The following is a 15,927-nucleotide window of genomic DNA, read 5'->3' as shown; positions in this document are numbered from 1 at the left end:
AATCTGTTCTCAATTTTCCTCTTATTTTAAAACCTCTCTTACAAAAAGATGATTATTTAGAAGACAACTCTTGACAAAAATCATAAAGCCAATCCACTTTTGAGAATAGAGACATTTCTTTCATAATTCTGGGAAGTCTTAACCACAAGAAGAGCAGGAATAAGGTGTGGGCAGGAGTACATTTGGTCTAGCTGGATGCTGAAGAGTAGGCTGCAAAGGAATAAGGAAGACATGAGCCTTGCTAACTCTTTCATATGGATTTGAACAAGTGCTTTCACAGCCCCTAGATCTCCTTTAAAGAGAGGGAATTGATGATTCCCTTGCCAATGAGGCATTCCAAAATTTCCTTTCCTCCCATTTATAGGTCTTCTCAGTGACCCTGGAAACTCTGGAGTTAGGAAAATTGAGGAGTAGTGTGCTCTCTGTAAAGTTTTAGTGAAAATCCACTGCAAAATTTTAGCCAAAGAATTATTTATTCAAATTCTTCAAACAGAGCTTCAGGCTTTCAGTGCCAGCTCCTCTGATTTCAAAGATGCTGAAAAAAAGGAAAGCTTTAGTTTTCCCTTATCAAGGAAAAAAGTTAATTTCTTAAACTCTCATTAATAAGTTTTACTCCAATTTGTTAATAAATTTAAGATTTGTAAATATCTTGAATACACATAATCATTTTTCCATGATTATGCCAGGCCAACAAAAGAAAAAAAGAAAACTGTTACGGACATTATCCATTATTTCCAGAGCTATTTATGTGATCAGATAAACATGGGGGCAGAGGATTTTGAGCGTAAGGGGAAATGGATAAAGATTTTGGCAATTTCTACCTCCCAAATGTATAATGATAATACAAATTTAGGAGTGTTCTTCTGCGGACTTCAGTCACATCCCATTTTTGAACCCTCAATCTGTTTTACTGAAGATGCTAAAACAGGATATATCCCATCCTCAATTTTCATAATCAGGAAGAATGTCCTTAAGAGATTCAGGAGCAAGCTAACTGGAATGGTTTAAAGGTCCATTTTGTTTTCCCGTAGAGCACGTAGATGCAGAACATGAGACTGAAAAGGGTGGTCATAAAAAACATTATAAAAGTAGAAATAATAACTATGAACCAATCCCCTTCGGCAGATATGGAGGAAATAAGGAGAAATTGTCAGTCCATTAACTTTTCAAAGCTGCTGGATTACATCGTAAATGGATTCTGTGTCCCAGCCATCTGGAGGGAAGTCCCCACCGCCTTCTATGGCAGGTCACAAACGCCATCACCGAAATCACCTTGTTGCTTAGAGCTGAAGAAAGTGGATGATTCAGAGAAGGGCCAGAATAGCCACATCTATACCTAAACCAGTAATTGTGCAATTACAGTTTAGATGATGATTTCATATCTAAGGCAATGCCAAAAGCATCCTCATTTGGGAGCACATTAAGGCCAGATGGGGTGAAATACTCTTGAAAAGGGAAATATGAACCAAAGGGCAGGCATTTTGAGTAAATGAAAAGCCAGTAGCAGTATTTACCTTCTAGCTTCGCTCTCAAAATCAAAAACTGCTGATGTAGAAATTGTTCCAGTGCTGTCGATTGTGAAGCCAGAGCCCTCCGAGGAAAGGAAGTACTGTTTATTGGACAGGAAAGAGAAAGGAAAATATTGCAGAGACATTGACATAGCTAGGTTACGCCCACCTGCAAGAACCAGGACTGAAATCTCTTTGCGCTCTGGGCCACCCCCCTCCCTCCCCCCCACCCCACATGAGAAGATCCTCCTTAAATGTTTGCCAGTGATGATGATGATGATGAAATTGTACTCCATTCAACTGACTTCGAGCCAGATCATTTGCCCTTAAATATTAAAACTAGATTTTCCTAATACAATACATTCCCTATGTTATCTGAACATTTTTCACACTCCAACCAAAGCTAAAATTAAAAAGGAGTTAGATTTAGAAAAACATGATGACTGTCTAATGAGAACTTAGAGATTATTTTGTGTTCATTTGGTGGTGCTGAAGGTACACTTTTTGTCGGGGTGGGGGGACTTGGGGGACAGAGCTGTGGAAGGGGAAAACGGAAATATTGGGATGTCTGTTCATCTCATTTTATGTGTGTAGGTACAGGCAGTCCTTTATTAAGTTGTTTTTTTCTTTGACTTTCATTTATACTATCTTCTAGTTTTCTGTTAAATGCTGCAAATACATTGTCTTTTACTGATCACAACTCTGCCATAGATACTGATAGTATTCCCCATTTCACAGATAGGAATTCTGAGGCTTAGAAAATTCAAGTGGCTTGCCTCCAGTCTGAGAGCTGAGCTTTCCATAATGCCTCTTTGCTCACCACACTGCATCCCCAAGAAAAATGCTTTCTTTGTTCTGTTTTTGTTTTTTGCCAACGAGGGTAGGTGTGGTCAAGGTTTCTAGAATAGGTAAGAATCAAATGATTAGAAAAAGCTGGGGCAAAAAAAAAAATCCGTGGGAGGATTAATATCAGTAGTTAATTATACCAAGCACTACTGGTTTAATAATTGTGTAGACCCAGAGATAATTTAATAGAGAAGACTAAACCCAGAAGGATTGCAAAGCTGCCTAAAAATCTTTTGGAGACATTTGTGACCTTTTAAATTTATTGATTTTCTGATGAATCACAGTGTTCTGATGAATTTAAATTCATACCATCCATTTCTACACATAAAAATAAGATGGAATTGAGTTCTGCTTTTTCTGTAGAACAATGTTGTAGAAATTAGCATTCAGGAACTGCAGGGAAATCAATACTTACTTTTGGGCAAACAGAGGAATAATGATGCCCATTTCATGGTGGAAGGACGAAGGATGGCTGGTAGTTACATTACTTGAGAGTGCTCAAAAGCACTGGTTATATGTAAAAATACATGATTATTTGAAAGACACCCGCATTTATGTGTGTAACCACTCAAGAATTGGCAGTTCTCAATTCAATTTCTACATTACAGGGTTGTCAACAGTTGTTTGGGAACAACGTATAGCGGGAAGCTGTATTTTTATGAGGTTTAATTTTTCATAAAATGAAACGGTCTTTAAAAAAATCGATGGCACTTTTATGAACAACTGCCATTGTTCGGAGAAGGTTGGAGCTGACGGTTGCTAGGCAGCCAGGGCCATCACTGGGAAAGCCACCGAAATGAACGATCCCCAGCACAGGAAGTTAGTCCAAGGGATGAGAAATTAACTCCCTGTGGAACCAGGCACCTTAGATTCATTTTTCTCCATTTTATCTATAACACCCCCATCAACTGGTACAGAAGTATCTCAGCCATAAGAATAACAATGGCAGTCTCATCCCACGTTCAGAATTATGACAACATCTCATGGGGGGGGAAGTATGGCAAGGGGAGCTTTATGTCCTTCTGGATGGACTTACCTTCAAAATCCAGTTTATTCCCTTCTCTGAAAGGCTTGTTCATGACTATTTGCTCTCAGAGAAGCTCAGGGATTAGAAATGTCAGAGCCCAAACTACAGGCCAAGCCCAGCAAAGAGAGTTAGGGCCTCCGTGCTTCAGGAGCAGTGACAGGATTCTTCTGGATTTTTCTGTGTTAATAAAAACAAATGTGGGGCTTCCCTGGTGGCGCAGTGGTTAAGAATCCATCTGCCAATGCAGAGGACACGGGTTCGAGCCCTGGTCCACTAGGCTAGCTGACGTTAGAATCTGAACTGTTTGCTGAAATACTGTGTGAACTTAGTAGTTTGTCCCAAGGTAATATTTTCTTGAAGGAAATTAGTACAGAAGTATGATCTAAATGTTTTCATAACAAGACATTCTGTGATGTTTTTAAAGCACAAATACTGGCTAATCACAGATCACCTACAAAACCTTTTTATAAGAGAGATACATTCTCAAGAAAATATTTTCAAACTATAAAGGATATGATTCTAGACTAAACATTAATTATGTTAGTATAACCTTGCATTTCAGTCCTATTAGAGCACTCTGTTACATTCACTTTATAAACAATAGGAATAGTTTGCTACCTTTACACTTACACTGGAATATTAGAGCCCTCATTCTTTCTAGAACAAAGCCTTATTAACCATGTCTAACACATTGTCCCAGTGGCTAGCTAAAGTTACAGACCTTTAATGAAGTGCTGATCATGGTATCTTTGCTGGTTGAACCTAGACTCTGCCTCAGAAGCCTTCTCTATCCATCGGAGAGGGTATGCAAGTTGAAACAGATTTGCCATCCCGGGACCGAGCCAGATGTTCCCAGCGGACTTGCCCAGGTATTTATTATACACCTGGTAGCAGTTACAGCATCTGAAAAGCTAACTTTACAAACCATCTTGCAATGTTTCTCGGCCTGTGGCTCAAGGACCACCTACGCATTAAGAACCTTCATCCGCAAGTCAACCGTTAAAGCTGGGATTCAGTGGGAATTCGTTACACTGTTCTCTCTACTTTTATATATGGACGAAATTTCCATAAGTGTTTATTAGATACGCAGACCTACTTGATTCAGAATACCTGGGGCAGGGAAGCCTGGGAATGTAAATTTTTAACAGGCTGACAAGAGTGACTTCTAGGTACCCTAAAGTTGGTTCTTTTAGAGTGATTGTCAACCTTGGCTGTACAGCACATTCACTTGGGGAACTTTAAACATGCCAATGTTCAGACCACATCCCAGATTAATGAAATCAGAATCTCTGGGCGGGGGCGGGGGGGGTCATCTGGGCATCAGTATTTTTCGAAACTCTTTGGATATCTTCACGGTGCAGTCACGTCTGAGATCTGTTGATACAGCACATCCTACCTCTTCTCACCCATCAATAGTCTATTTAGGTCCCACATTTTTCATGCACTGAAAGGTACAAAGGTATCCAAGGGGATCTGGGAAGAGCATGGATATTATCTCATACTGTCTCTAGAACTTCCTTTGTTACAGCAGCTGAAAACAATTGTTGGGCCAACTTGTACTAGAAAGCAGAGTTAGTTACCACACACACTCTTTCACAGGTTTCCACCAGATGGGTTAACTCTGCATGATTTAAAGAATGGTTTATATAGATGCTCCTAGAGTCCAGTGGCCTTAAATTTTAGCCCCTGTCTTAGGGATTCCCCAGCAACTGATCCACAGGTGAAAATTTCTGTGCAAGAGATTTATTCATTAAGTACTCCAGGAAGACTAAAGTGGACGTTGGGGAAACAGGACAGAGAAGGGGAGGAAGCCAAGCAAATTGCTACCTCCAAAGCCCACAGAAGCAGTTTCAGCCTGATGCCACAGGGAAGCTGTGGAGGGGACCTCATGCCCCTGAGTTTTCCCCACTCAAAGAAAAGGAGATGGGGCTTTCCTACCCTTGCACCCCTCATTCAGTGGTTAAGGGCTACCCCAGAGAGATGGAAATTCCCAGGTGCTTCCTGCCCTTGGAAGTGCAAGAAAAGTCCAAGGACCGTCCTCCTCTTGCTGAAGGAAGCAAAAACACATTGAAGTTGGTGGAAGGAAGCGGGGAGCATCACACAGAAAAGATACAAAGGTATCCAAGGAGATCTAGGAAGAGTATGGCTATTATCCCCTACAGTCTCTAAAACGTCCTCTGTTACAAGCAGCTGAAAACAATTGTTCGGCTGACTCAGGCTAGAGAGCAGAGATAGTTACCATATTAAGAAACCCATCACCTTCCACGGAACAGTTCACTGTCCCATATTCTTTGATAATTCTGATAGCAAGTAGGATTCATTTCAACTCTGAATTGATTGGTAAGGGCTACCCAGAGCATTTTACTGAGAAAGACCACGAGCTCCGGTTGGAAAAGTGTCATGTTCGATTAGTGATGCCTGCCACAAGCAAATGAGAAGGCAATCACAGTAGGTACTCTCAGAGAACTTTGATATCTAAGATAGCGCTAGATTGCCTGGGCAAGTTTTTAAAAACACTGATGCCTGGATCCCACCTCCAGCGATTCTGATTTAGTCTGAGGAGGGAACCTGGCATCTGTGTTTTATTAAAGCATCCCAAGTGACTATATTATTGCCGCAAAGGTAAAGAACCACAGTAATATTCAGATAAATCGACATGCTGCTTCCCAGTTGTCCCAGGAAATGTTTTCAGGCATAATTTAAAAGAACGAAATAAATCCTCCAAAACCCAAATATTTTATTTACAATTCCTTTCTCAGTCTCATAAAAATGTCTTTTCGAACATGAACAGCAGAACACTTTTGTTTGTTTTGTCTTTTCTTGAAACTTCAATACAACATGGACTTTGAATAGGCTAGTCATGGCCAAATCTTCAATTGCCTTGTATGAATAGACTTAAATTACTGATTTCTATTCACACATTCTTCAAATAATTACATTTTGATATGCATCTCTGAAAGGCAATGGTCTTTACCTATTGAAAACATTGCTTGAATGTATATACTTGCAAATTGTAAGGCAAAAAACTAACTTGTCTGATGTGAGTCAATGTAATTGTTACAAGATCATTTAGCAAGAGCATGACTACTGGCTGAAGTATGTTACAAACTTGCATGCCATCTTGTGGAGGATGGTGCAAGTGATGTAATTACAAAGTAAATACTCCAAAAAAATATTTATTAAAAATATGACTGTGGTTTTCTCCAGACATCTGCCTTTCGTGTGGAGAATTAAAGATTTTTTTTCTAGGTAATTAAAGCTTTTCTTAAAATCACTGTTTTCCCCAATTATATACTATTCTAAGCAAAGTTTTTCTTTAGCTTGAATAACCCAGATAATTATCTCAATTCTCAAATTCATTTAGCTAGTATATGCCAAAACGATGTATTTCATCACATACCAGAACTTGACAAGAATGTCATATTGTAGGATTTAACCCTTTCCCCCCTTTCTCTTGGTGTCACAAAGAGATGAAATTTTAAGGTGAGGTTAGGGTAGAAGACCAGGCCATTGGAGCAACGCAGAAATAAATCTTTTGGATACATACCCAGAAGTGAGATTGCTAAATCATGTGTAGTTTAATTTTTTGAGGAACCTCCATACTGTTTTACATAGTGGCTGCACCATTGTGCATCCCCATTAACAGGGTACAAGCTTTCCAGTTTCTCCACATCCTTGCCAGTACTTGCTGTCTTTGTTTTTGTTTGTTTGGTTGTTGTTGTTTTCTTTTATAACAGCCATACTGACCCTTATAAGATGATAACTCGTGTTTTTGATTTGCATTTTCCTGATGGTTAGCGACATTGAGCATTTTTTATAGACTTCTGGCCATTGTATGTCTTTGGAAAAATGTCTGTTCAACTCCTCAGCCCATTTTTAAATTGGGTCATTAGGGGGTTTTTTGCTATTGAGTTGTAGGAATGCCCCCCACACACAAATGAAACTTAAAAAATTGAAAGTGTAGATGCTATCCAAAGGAAACATGGGCCTTTTCCCTACAATGATTATACTTAAAAACAGGCCATTAAAACCAGAATTGTCACCCCAAATTATAAAGCAAAATTTACATATTCTGGTTTCTAACTCAATAGACTGATCTTTTTCTCCCTTTAATGTTTGTTTTTACAGCTGAGTTATACCATAGGAGTATATAATTAAAATCCTCAGGTCCGTAATTATAAGCTCTACTGCAGTATAACTGTTGAGTCTTTTGATGATTCCATCACTAATTATGCCTCTTAGAAGATCCAAATATCACTTTACCATAAAAATCTGATCATCGTCAGCTTTCAGTCAATATACTTGACTGAACAGAAAATATTATTTATTTCCATATAAAATCTGTGGGCTGCAATAATTCATTGTATATATCAGAGGGAAAAATAATAAAACCATAGAAACAGATTTCTTTTTGTCATTAAATGGTATATCTTTTTTTTTTTTTTTTTGCGGTACGTGGGCCTCTCACTGTTGTGGCCCCTCCCGTTGCGGAGCATCGGCTCCGTACGCACAGGCTCAGCGGCCATGGCTCCCGGGCCCAGCCGCTCCGCGGCATGTGGGATCCTCCCGGACCAGGGCATGAACCCGTGTCCCCTGCATCGGCAGGCGGACTCTCAACCACTGCGCCACCAGGGAAGCCCCTAAATGGTATATCTTTTATCTTTAAAGGGCTACCGTGAAACTTCCAGAAATTATTCTTTATTGGAATTAAAAAAAAAATCTTTCCAGCAAGTTATTAGTATGCTGGTTTAGTTAGCTGATTATTTCCTTATCCTATTACATAATGCCCAAAAGAAAGTAAAAGTTTATTAATGAAATGACGATATATATCCAAGATCTATATTCTAAGATTTGTCACTAACTTTGGAATACCTTATATGAGATATTTTACCTTGAAATAGAGTGATTAAATCTTATTTCATGAAAATAGTCCCATTTTATCTAACTTTCATCCTTCTCACCCTCAACCCTACTCTCATCTCTCCCACTGTCCCGCCGTTTCTTGTCCTCAAAGCCAGGGCTTATTTTTACAAGCTACTAATTAACTGTTTTGATAGCCACAGTAAGGCACAACATAGTACTCTGAAAACTAACTCTGAGGGAATAAGTTTATTTCACCATGAAGAAAGGAAAAGACAGAATACATGTTGAGCAAGATAGCTCTCTCCCTGCTACTTCCTGTTCATGACAGTCAGAGGCATCTATACTTCCCCAGGAAGTAGGATTCTTAAAGCAAAATTGAATTGAGACAATGTACATAGGTTTCTAAAACTGCCTCTCTATGTAATAGATAATAGAAAAAGCCACATGCAACCCCCTTACCACCACTACTCCCACCACCATGGAACCAGGAAGGTTAAGATGCTCACATGGGGGGAGGGGTTGGTAAAATGGATGGAGTGTGACATGGAGAGTTGGGGTACAGTGGAGACCCAGGGAAGCATTGGAAAGACCTCTGTGCGGAGGAGTAGGGTCAGCTTCAAGTCACCCAGGGATTTCAGTACTATGGGGTGGGAAAGAAGGGGGATCTTCTATCTGCAGCCATTTTTTAATCATCCCTAGATGGACCCCAGATATTGCTGACTTGCCCTTTCTGGAAATTCCCTAGCTGCCTACTCCCCACTTTCTGTTTGAAATTAATATAGCTACTCCAGCTTTCCAGGAATTGCTGTTAACATGATATTTCTTTTTCTACCCCTTTACTTTGAGCCTGTTGGTGTTTTTATATTTAAAGTATGTTTCTTACAGACGTTATATAGTTGGACCTTTTTTTTGTTTTTGTTTTTGTCTTCATCCACTCTGACAATCTCTGTCTTTGAATTGATGCATTTGGACCATTTGTATTAGTTGAATTCATATCTACCACATTTGTAACTGTTTTCTATTCATTGCAATTGTCCTTTGTTGTTTCCCTCTTTGTTTTAACTGAACATTTTATATGATTCCATTTTGTCTTCTTTATTAGCATATCAGTTTCACGTCTTAATTTTTTTGTTATTGCCTCAATTTCTAATGTACATTTTTTTAAATTTATTTTATTTTATTTTTTTTTGTGGTACGCGGGCCTCTCACTGTTGTGGCCTCTCCCGTTGCAGTCCCGTTGCGGAGCACAGGCTCCGGACACGCAGGCCCAGCGGCCATGGCTCACTGGCCCAGCCGCTCTGCAGCATGTGGGATCCTCCCGGACTGGGGCACGAACCCGTGTCCCCTGCATTGGCAGGCGGACTCCCAACCACTGCGCCACCAGGGAATCCCCTCTAATGTACATCTTTAACTAACCTAAACGTAGCTTCACATAACACTATATTGCTTTCTAGAAACTGCAACAATAACAGTATAGGTAGCTTATACCAGGGTATTCCCGATTCCTCTCTCCTGCTGCTTGTGATACTGCTGACTTTCATTTCACTTAACAATATGCTATAATCTTCTACTACATTGTTACTATTAAATAAAATTATCTTTTAGTGAACTAAAAATCGAAAATTATTTCACCTTTATTTCTTCCTTCTCTCATGCTTTTCCTTTCTTTATGTAGATCCAAGTTTCTTACCTACATTATTTTCCTTCTTACTGATGAACTTCCTTTGACATTTCTTGCAGGTCAAGTATGCTGGAATCAATTTCCTCAGTTTGTGTTTGGCTGAAAAAGTCTTTATTCCTCTTTGGCTTTTGAAGGACAATTTCACTGGATATAGACTTCTTGTTGCTTTTTTTTTTTCCTTTGAGCATTTAAAATATTTCACTCCACTCTCTTTTTGCTTGCATAGTTTCTAACAAGAAGTCTGCTGTATTTCTTACCTTTGTTCCTCTTCAGGTGTGGTGTTCATTTTCCTGTGGCTTCTATCAAGATTTTCTCTTTGTCTTCGGGTTTCTGAACTTTGAATATGATTTGCCTAAGGGCATGTGTGTATGTGTGTGTATCCAGATGAGATAAGGTTCAGGAAAATTCTTCTCTCCAAGAGAGTAGGCTTTGTTAGGAGAAAGCTCTGGGTTTATTTCACAATGATTCTTTTCTCTCTCTCGCTCGCCCCAAGACACAGGTGATATTTTTTGAATCTTCACTGTGAAAACCTAATTAATGGAGTTCCTGGTGGTAAAAACTATGAAAGTGTGGGGTCCGCCTAAGACTGTGGCACCCAGCACTTTGTCTCATGGTAGTCTACCTTCAGCCTCCAGCAAGTCATCAGAATTACCATGAGAAGTCTTTATACCTGCTTATGGCTCTAGCAGTTTCTGCTCCAAGTAAGCAGAAATTGGCTGTGACTCTTGGGATTCACCAGTCTATCCACATTTTGGAGTGCTGGTTCCTCCTGATGGGTCCAAGAAAAGTCTTTGATTTTCAGCTTGTTCAGGATAAGAGGTCTTACTTTTTCTATCTCTAAGAACCAGAATTTCAGGGATCTTTGAACATGTACAGTAGCAATGGTGGTACAGCATGAAAAATCTTAGTCCTGGAACATAGTGAGTCTAGATATATAAAAATCCACTCTTGTTACATTAATTATTGTGGGCCAGGTCTTCATCTAGAATTTCCTCTTTCATCATTATAACAACCCCAGAGATATGTCTCGTTTTATCAATCTTACAGCAGCATCTAGTATAATCTTTCTACCCTGTGGGGTGCTCGATAGGCATTACATGAAAAGTTAACAGGTGTTACATTTCATTTAAAAAAGTGCTATCTATGGACTAATAATTACAACAAATCAGATTAAACAAACATTTCTCTATTAGAGAACTCCTCAGGGAATTTAATATGCTGGGTATTGCGAATTCAGAGGAGATAAGTAGACATCATTTCCCTGAATCATTTGATCATAGGATGTTTTATTTTTCTCTTGGAGCATCTGGTGGGACTTGTGTTTGGTGGAATATACTTTGGTATGGTTTTGGTAGTAGGAGAAGAAACACACTGGCTTTAGAGCAAAAGGAACATGGGTTTGAATTTCAACTACACTATTTTTTAGGCCAATTGCTTAATCCTATTAGCCTAATGGTGCTCATCTATAAATTAAAGGCATAATACATTAGCTTATTGATCCGTTACTTAACATCATAATAGACAGTAGTATCTGCTTCAGGGATTAACACAGGGATTTAATGATATAAGATATATGCCTATCACCTGATAAACACTTAACAGTTATTAATGTCATTATTATTATCATCATACACCAGACTCCAAAGAGTGGTAAGCTCTTTCCCAGATTAGAACCAGTTTTTCTCTGAACTGATGTGAAGTCAAATGCAAATGAAAGTTGTTGCCCAGTCATGAATACTTGAATAACACATCTGGTCTGATCTCCTGTGTTAGAAGGATGTGTGTAGGAGTGGATCTAACTGTAAGTTTCCACGGCCTATATCAACACTGAAATGTCATTCCATGTTTTGTAAGATTCACAAGGAACATTGCATGAGACTTCCAAATATGGCCCAGCAGCCAATTCTCTTCTGAGAAAAGTATAGGGTCAGGGCCAAAAGCATTTAATCTCTACGACCAAGCATTTGGGAGTCTTTCATGTGAAATGAATTACTTGCATTCACTGGCTGGTAAGTCACTGTGATTGCATATTAAAGTCACAGCTAAGCCCTATTGGACTGTGATGTGTTTTCCACACTAAAATATCAACATGGTGGGTGACCTGCCATGCAGAACACCAGGGAAGCAATTGCAATATGTTATCTGGTGCCCGTGTGGCTGGAGTTGCTCAGTGCTGGACTCAACACTATAATCTTGAATAGGTTGGTTTGGAGCAATATGCATGATTAGGTGGCTTAATTGCATGTTGTAAAGGAATCCCATCCTGGATGTGGTATTATGCTCTTGGGAGGAGGATAAGACAAATGTGTGGTGGGGGGGGGGAACTTGACAACAGCAGTGTTCATTCGTGTGATTACTTGAGTGTGCTCAATACCTTATAAAACCATACGGACAATGCCTCAGATATTAGTGGCCATCTATTGTTTAAAGAAAATTTTGTAAAAGACAAGTTGCCTTGGATAAGGACCCAGTAGCATTACCAGTAAATTGTAAATGTTGAAAGTACAGCATCAGCATGAACAATTCTCTAATTTTTCACCAATTTAGAAAAGTTGTACAACATTAAAAATTTAACGCCGTGATATTCTTGTCTGTCAATCCATTAGCTAAAAATGTTACAGCCTAATAATGTCATAACGATTCCATATGACATCAAAAATTAAGACAGTAATATAAATCCTGTCATTTGCAAGATATTTTACAATTGAAAAACTACTTTTAAGTCCATTATAACACGAGAGAAAGCAGTATGAGAGAAGACAAAGCAGATATCATTTTCCCAATTTTACAGCTAAAGCAGAGAAGCAGGCGTGTAAAAGACTTAGAGCAGGGCTTCCCTGGTGGCGCAGTGATTGAGAGTCCGCCTGCTGATGCAGGGGACACGGGTTCGTGCCCCGGTCCGGGAAGATCCCACATGCCGCGGAGCGGCTGGGCCCGTGAGCCATGGCCGCTGAGCGTGCGCGTCCGGAGCCTGTGCTCCGCAACGGGAGAGGCCACATCAGTGAGAGGCCCGCGTACCACACAAAAAAAAAAGACTTAGAGCAGTAAAGTTGGGACTTAAATCCAAGCCTCTTGGCACAAAATCCACAGTTTCATCCCCCTCCCGTGGTATCTGTACCTAGAGGACACCTATTCTAAATAAGTTCATTCTTGGGGCGTTATCAAGCCTGAGGACCAGACCTAGTGCTTTGAAATACAAGTTAATTCTGCCAGGAAGTTGTACTGTTTCGCAACAGTCTGTGTAGCCAAAATCCCCAAGAATGAAATGAAATGCTTGGCATCTTTTGACAAAAGTTACCTAAGGATCAGGCTGGGCCTGTCTGCGCACAGTGAAACGCACCAGAAGGGAAGAAATGACTCCGACAACCCAGCCTTCTTTCATTTTCCCCTGAAATGTCCTCATAATTGAGGCAAGAGTTATGTTTGGAACATGAAGTGTGGGCATAATTGATCTGGTTATCTCCATGACTCTACTTGTGAACACAGTCACTCATAAAACCACCAGGCACTGATAGTCTCTGCCCCAAAGCATGAATTACCTCGAAAACAGCATCCTCTGGATCTTGGCCGCTGCCCTGTAAATGACTGCGCCAGGGGCAGTGTCTTCTAGGACATCAATCTCAGTAACTGCCAGAAAATGTAAAATAGATGTCCAGAAACTCCTCATTCAATCCTGGATCTTAGATCAAACAATGCCTTGTGCTTGCTCTGTACAGATGTTTTTATAGGGTGATTCCCATTAATCATCATCACCATAATAATAGACATCGTTTATCAAGTGTCTATCATGTATCAGGTATAGAGCAAAGAGGTCTATACATTTAAATAAAAACAATATTGAACGTTTCGTGAGTGCTTATTAACTGCTAAGCACTCAAAACCATTGGTGACTATTATTTCCATTTTACTGAGGATTAGAAAGAGTAAGTAACTCAAGGTTACACAGCTAATACGTTATTGGGTACTATTATTGTCTGATTATTAATGTCTTTCCTTAAGTCTGCCCTCTTTCTATCCATTTTTAAAACATTGGGGACCATAAACTTACATATTTACTGGTCAAACCACTCTTCAGGGGTCAGGAACACTGGGGCAGAGGGAGACCCCTTAGTGCTGGAGGAGAGGATCCACCCCCGGAGAAGGCTGCTGCACCGTTTTGCCAAGGGGACAGGATTTGTGCAGCAAAGGCCTCCACAGCCTGCTTGGACTCTAGTCAGCACACTGGCTGGGCCATCCCATAAGCAAAGGTGCATGGCGTGCCCACCAGCAACCTGGCACCAGGCTCACTGATTCAGAAGTCAGAAGAGTATGAGTTCACCTTGGATCTGCCCTTGAGGAGTTTATCCTCTGCTTGAAACAGGGAACAGAAGGAAACGAACACGTATTCAGCACCTCCTGTGTGCCTGGCACTAGGGTTGGCCTGTGAACACACTCTGTCAGGTGACTTTCATCAAGAAGGGACTAATATATCAGTTTAACTACTGGGGACACTTGAGGCTCAGGCATGATGAGTAACTGTCCCTAGTCAGTGACCATCCCCACATCTAAGCCTCAAATGCTTACGCTTTTAATAAAGAACATGGATCGTCCACACATAGGTGTTAAATATTTGACTACCTAACAAAAGGCAGAGTTGAGAATAAATGAGAAGAGAGTGAGAAAAAGAGATTCATATGTGGTGAAAATCAAATACAAAGGGACGGGGAGAGAGAAAAAGAGAGAGGGAGAGAGAGAGAGAGCACAAAAAGGACTTAATCCCTGGGCTTCCCTGGTGGCGCGGAGGTTGGGTGTCTGCCTGCCGATGCGAGGGACACGGGTTCGTGCCCCGGTCTGGGAGGATCCCACATGCCGCAGAGCGGCTAGGCCCACAATGGGAGAGGCCACAACGGTGAGAGGCCCGCATACTGCAAAAAAAAAAAGGACTTGATCCCTGCCTTCATGAAGCATCTAACTCAATGACATAGACATGCCGTTCATTAAATCATCACACAAATAAAGGAATAATTTTGGTACATAATAAACAGATAAATGAATAATTCTTAACAGTGAGCAAGTTACTTCACCTTTCTAAGCCTGGTGACTCATCTATACAATGGAATGCAAATAGAACGTACCTCCAGTGCTCTCAGCATTAAATAAACTAATCCATCTGTTGCTCTTAGCTTGGTGCCTGCTACATAGTACCCTGTACGTGGCAGTCGTGTATCATTATTTTTGTTATCATTATTCACCTTATCACTCTTATAACCGTGACACTATTAGAGGACACAGGGCATGATGCCGACATACATATGTCCACAGTGTCCTTCCTTCCTCAAGAGAAGAGCCCTGTACACCTTGGTCTCTTTGAGCAAGGGATCCGATGAAGATGGGTGTCTCATTCACAACTGCAATCTGGATTAAAATGGTCTGTGAGGCTGTTGCCCCTTGATCGTCTTTGGCATAAATTATCAGGGAGTAGAGAGCCACCATCTCAAAGTCCAGCTTGGGTACTCCAGTGGTGAATAACGAAAATTTTTTTTTAATGCAGAATAATGGAATGAATGACTGGCTTCCTAAAGATGTAGACAGAATATTTTAGATCTATAATTCCCACTATGAATCAGCACTTAAAAAAAAGAAATAAAAACCTTGTATTTAAAAAGTGGAAGCAGGGACTTCCCTGGTGGTCCAGTGGTTAAGACTCTGTGCTCCCAATGCAGGGAGCCCAGCTTCAATCCCTGGTCAGGGAACTAGATCCCGCATGTCTGCATGCTGCAACTAAAGATCCCCCATGCCGCAGCTAAGACCCGGCACAGCCAAATAAATAAATATTAAAAATAAAATAAAATAAATAAAAAATGGAAGCAAGGGGATCTGATTTCTTAAAAACCTCCATGAACAGAGAATTCACGCATGTTGTATCAAATGGTTTCCCCTTCATCCAGCCCACTTTTCCACGTTATTCTTCCAAATGACAAAGCTGATCACATCCCTTCGCCTACTCTAATTTGTCACAATTT

General features: G+C 40.3%; 1 protein-coding gene across 1 annotated transcript in view; it reads right to left on the bottom strand.

Annotated features, from left to right (window-relative positions):
- The window catches only part of LOC309966956 (cadherin-related family member 3-like), a gene marked incomplete at both ends in the record, with an annotated part of 43,477 nt that extends 27,978 nt beyond the window's left edge, over positions 1-15,499 (bottom strand). The window contains 4 exon segments of the mRNA XM_082847415.1: positions 1,515-1,609; positions 13,465-13,490; positions 13,493-13,552; positions 15,262-15,499. Coding sequence (XP_082703541.1) covers positions 1,515-1,609; positions 13,465-13,490; positions 13,493-13,552; positions 15,262-15,499 — 419 coding nt within the window.
- Positions 15,500-15,927: the final 428 nt, after the last annotated feature.

This window comes from Leucopleurus acutus, assembly GCF_964270905.1.
Source record: "Leucopleurus acutus genome assembly, chromosome: 10".
Taxonomy (NCBI): domain Eukaryota; kingdom Metazoa; phylum Chordata; class Mammalia; order Artiodactyla; family Delphinidae; genus Leucopleurus; species Leucopleurus acutus.
This window is presented reverse-complemented; position numbering and strand designations above follow the sequence as displayed.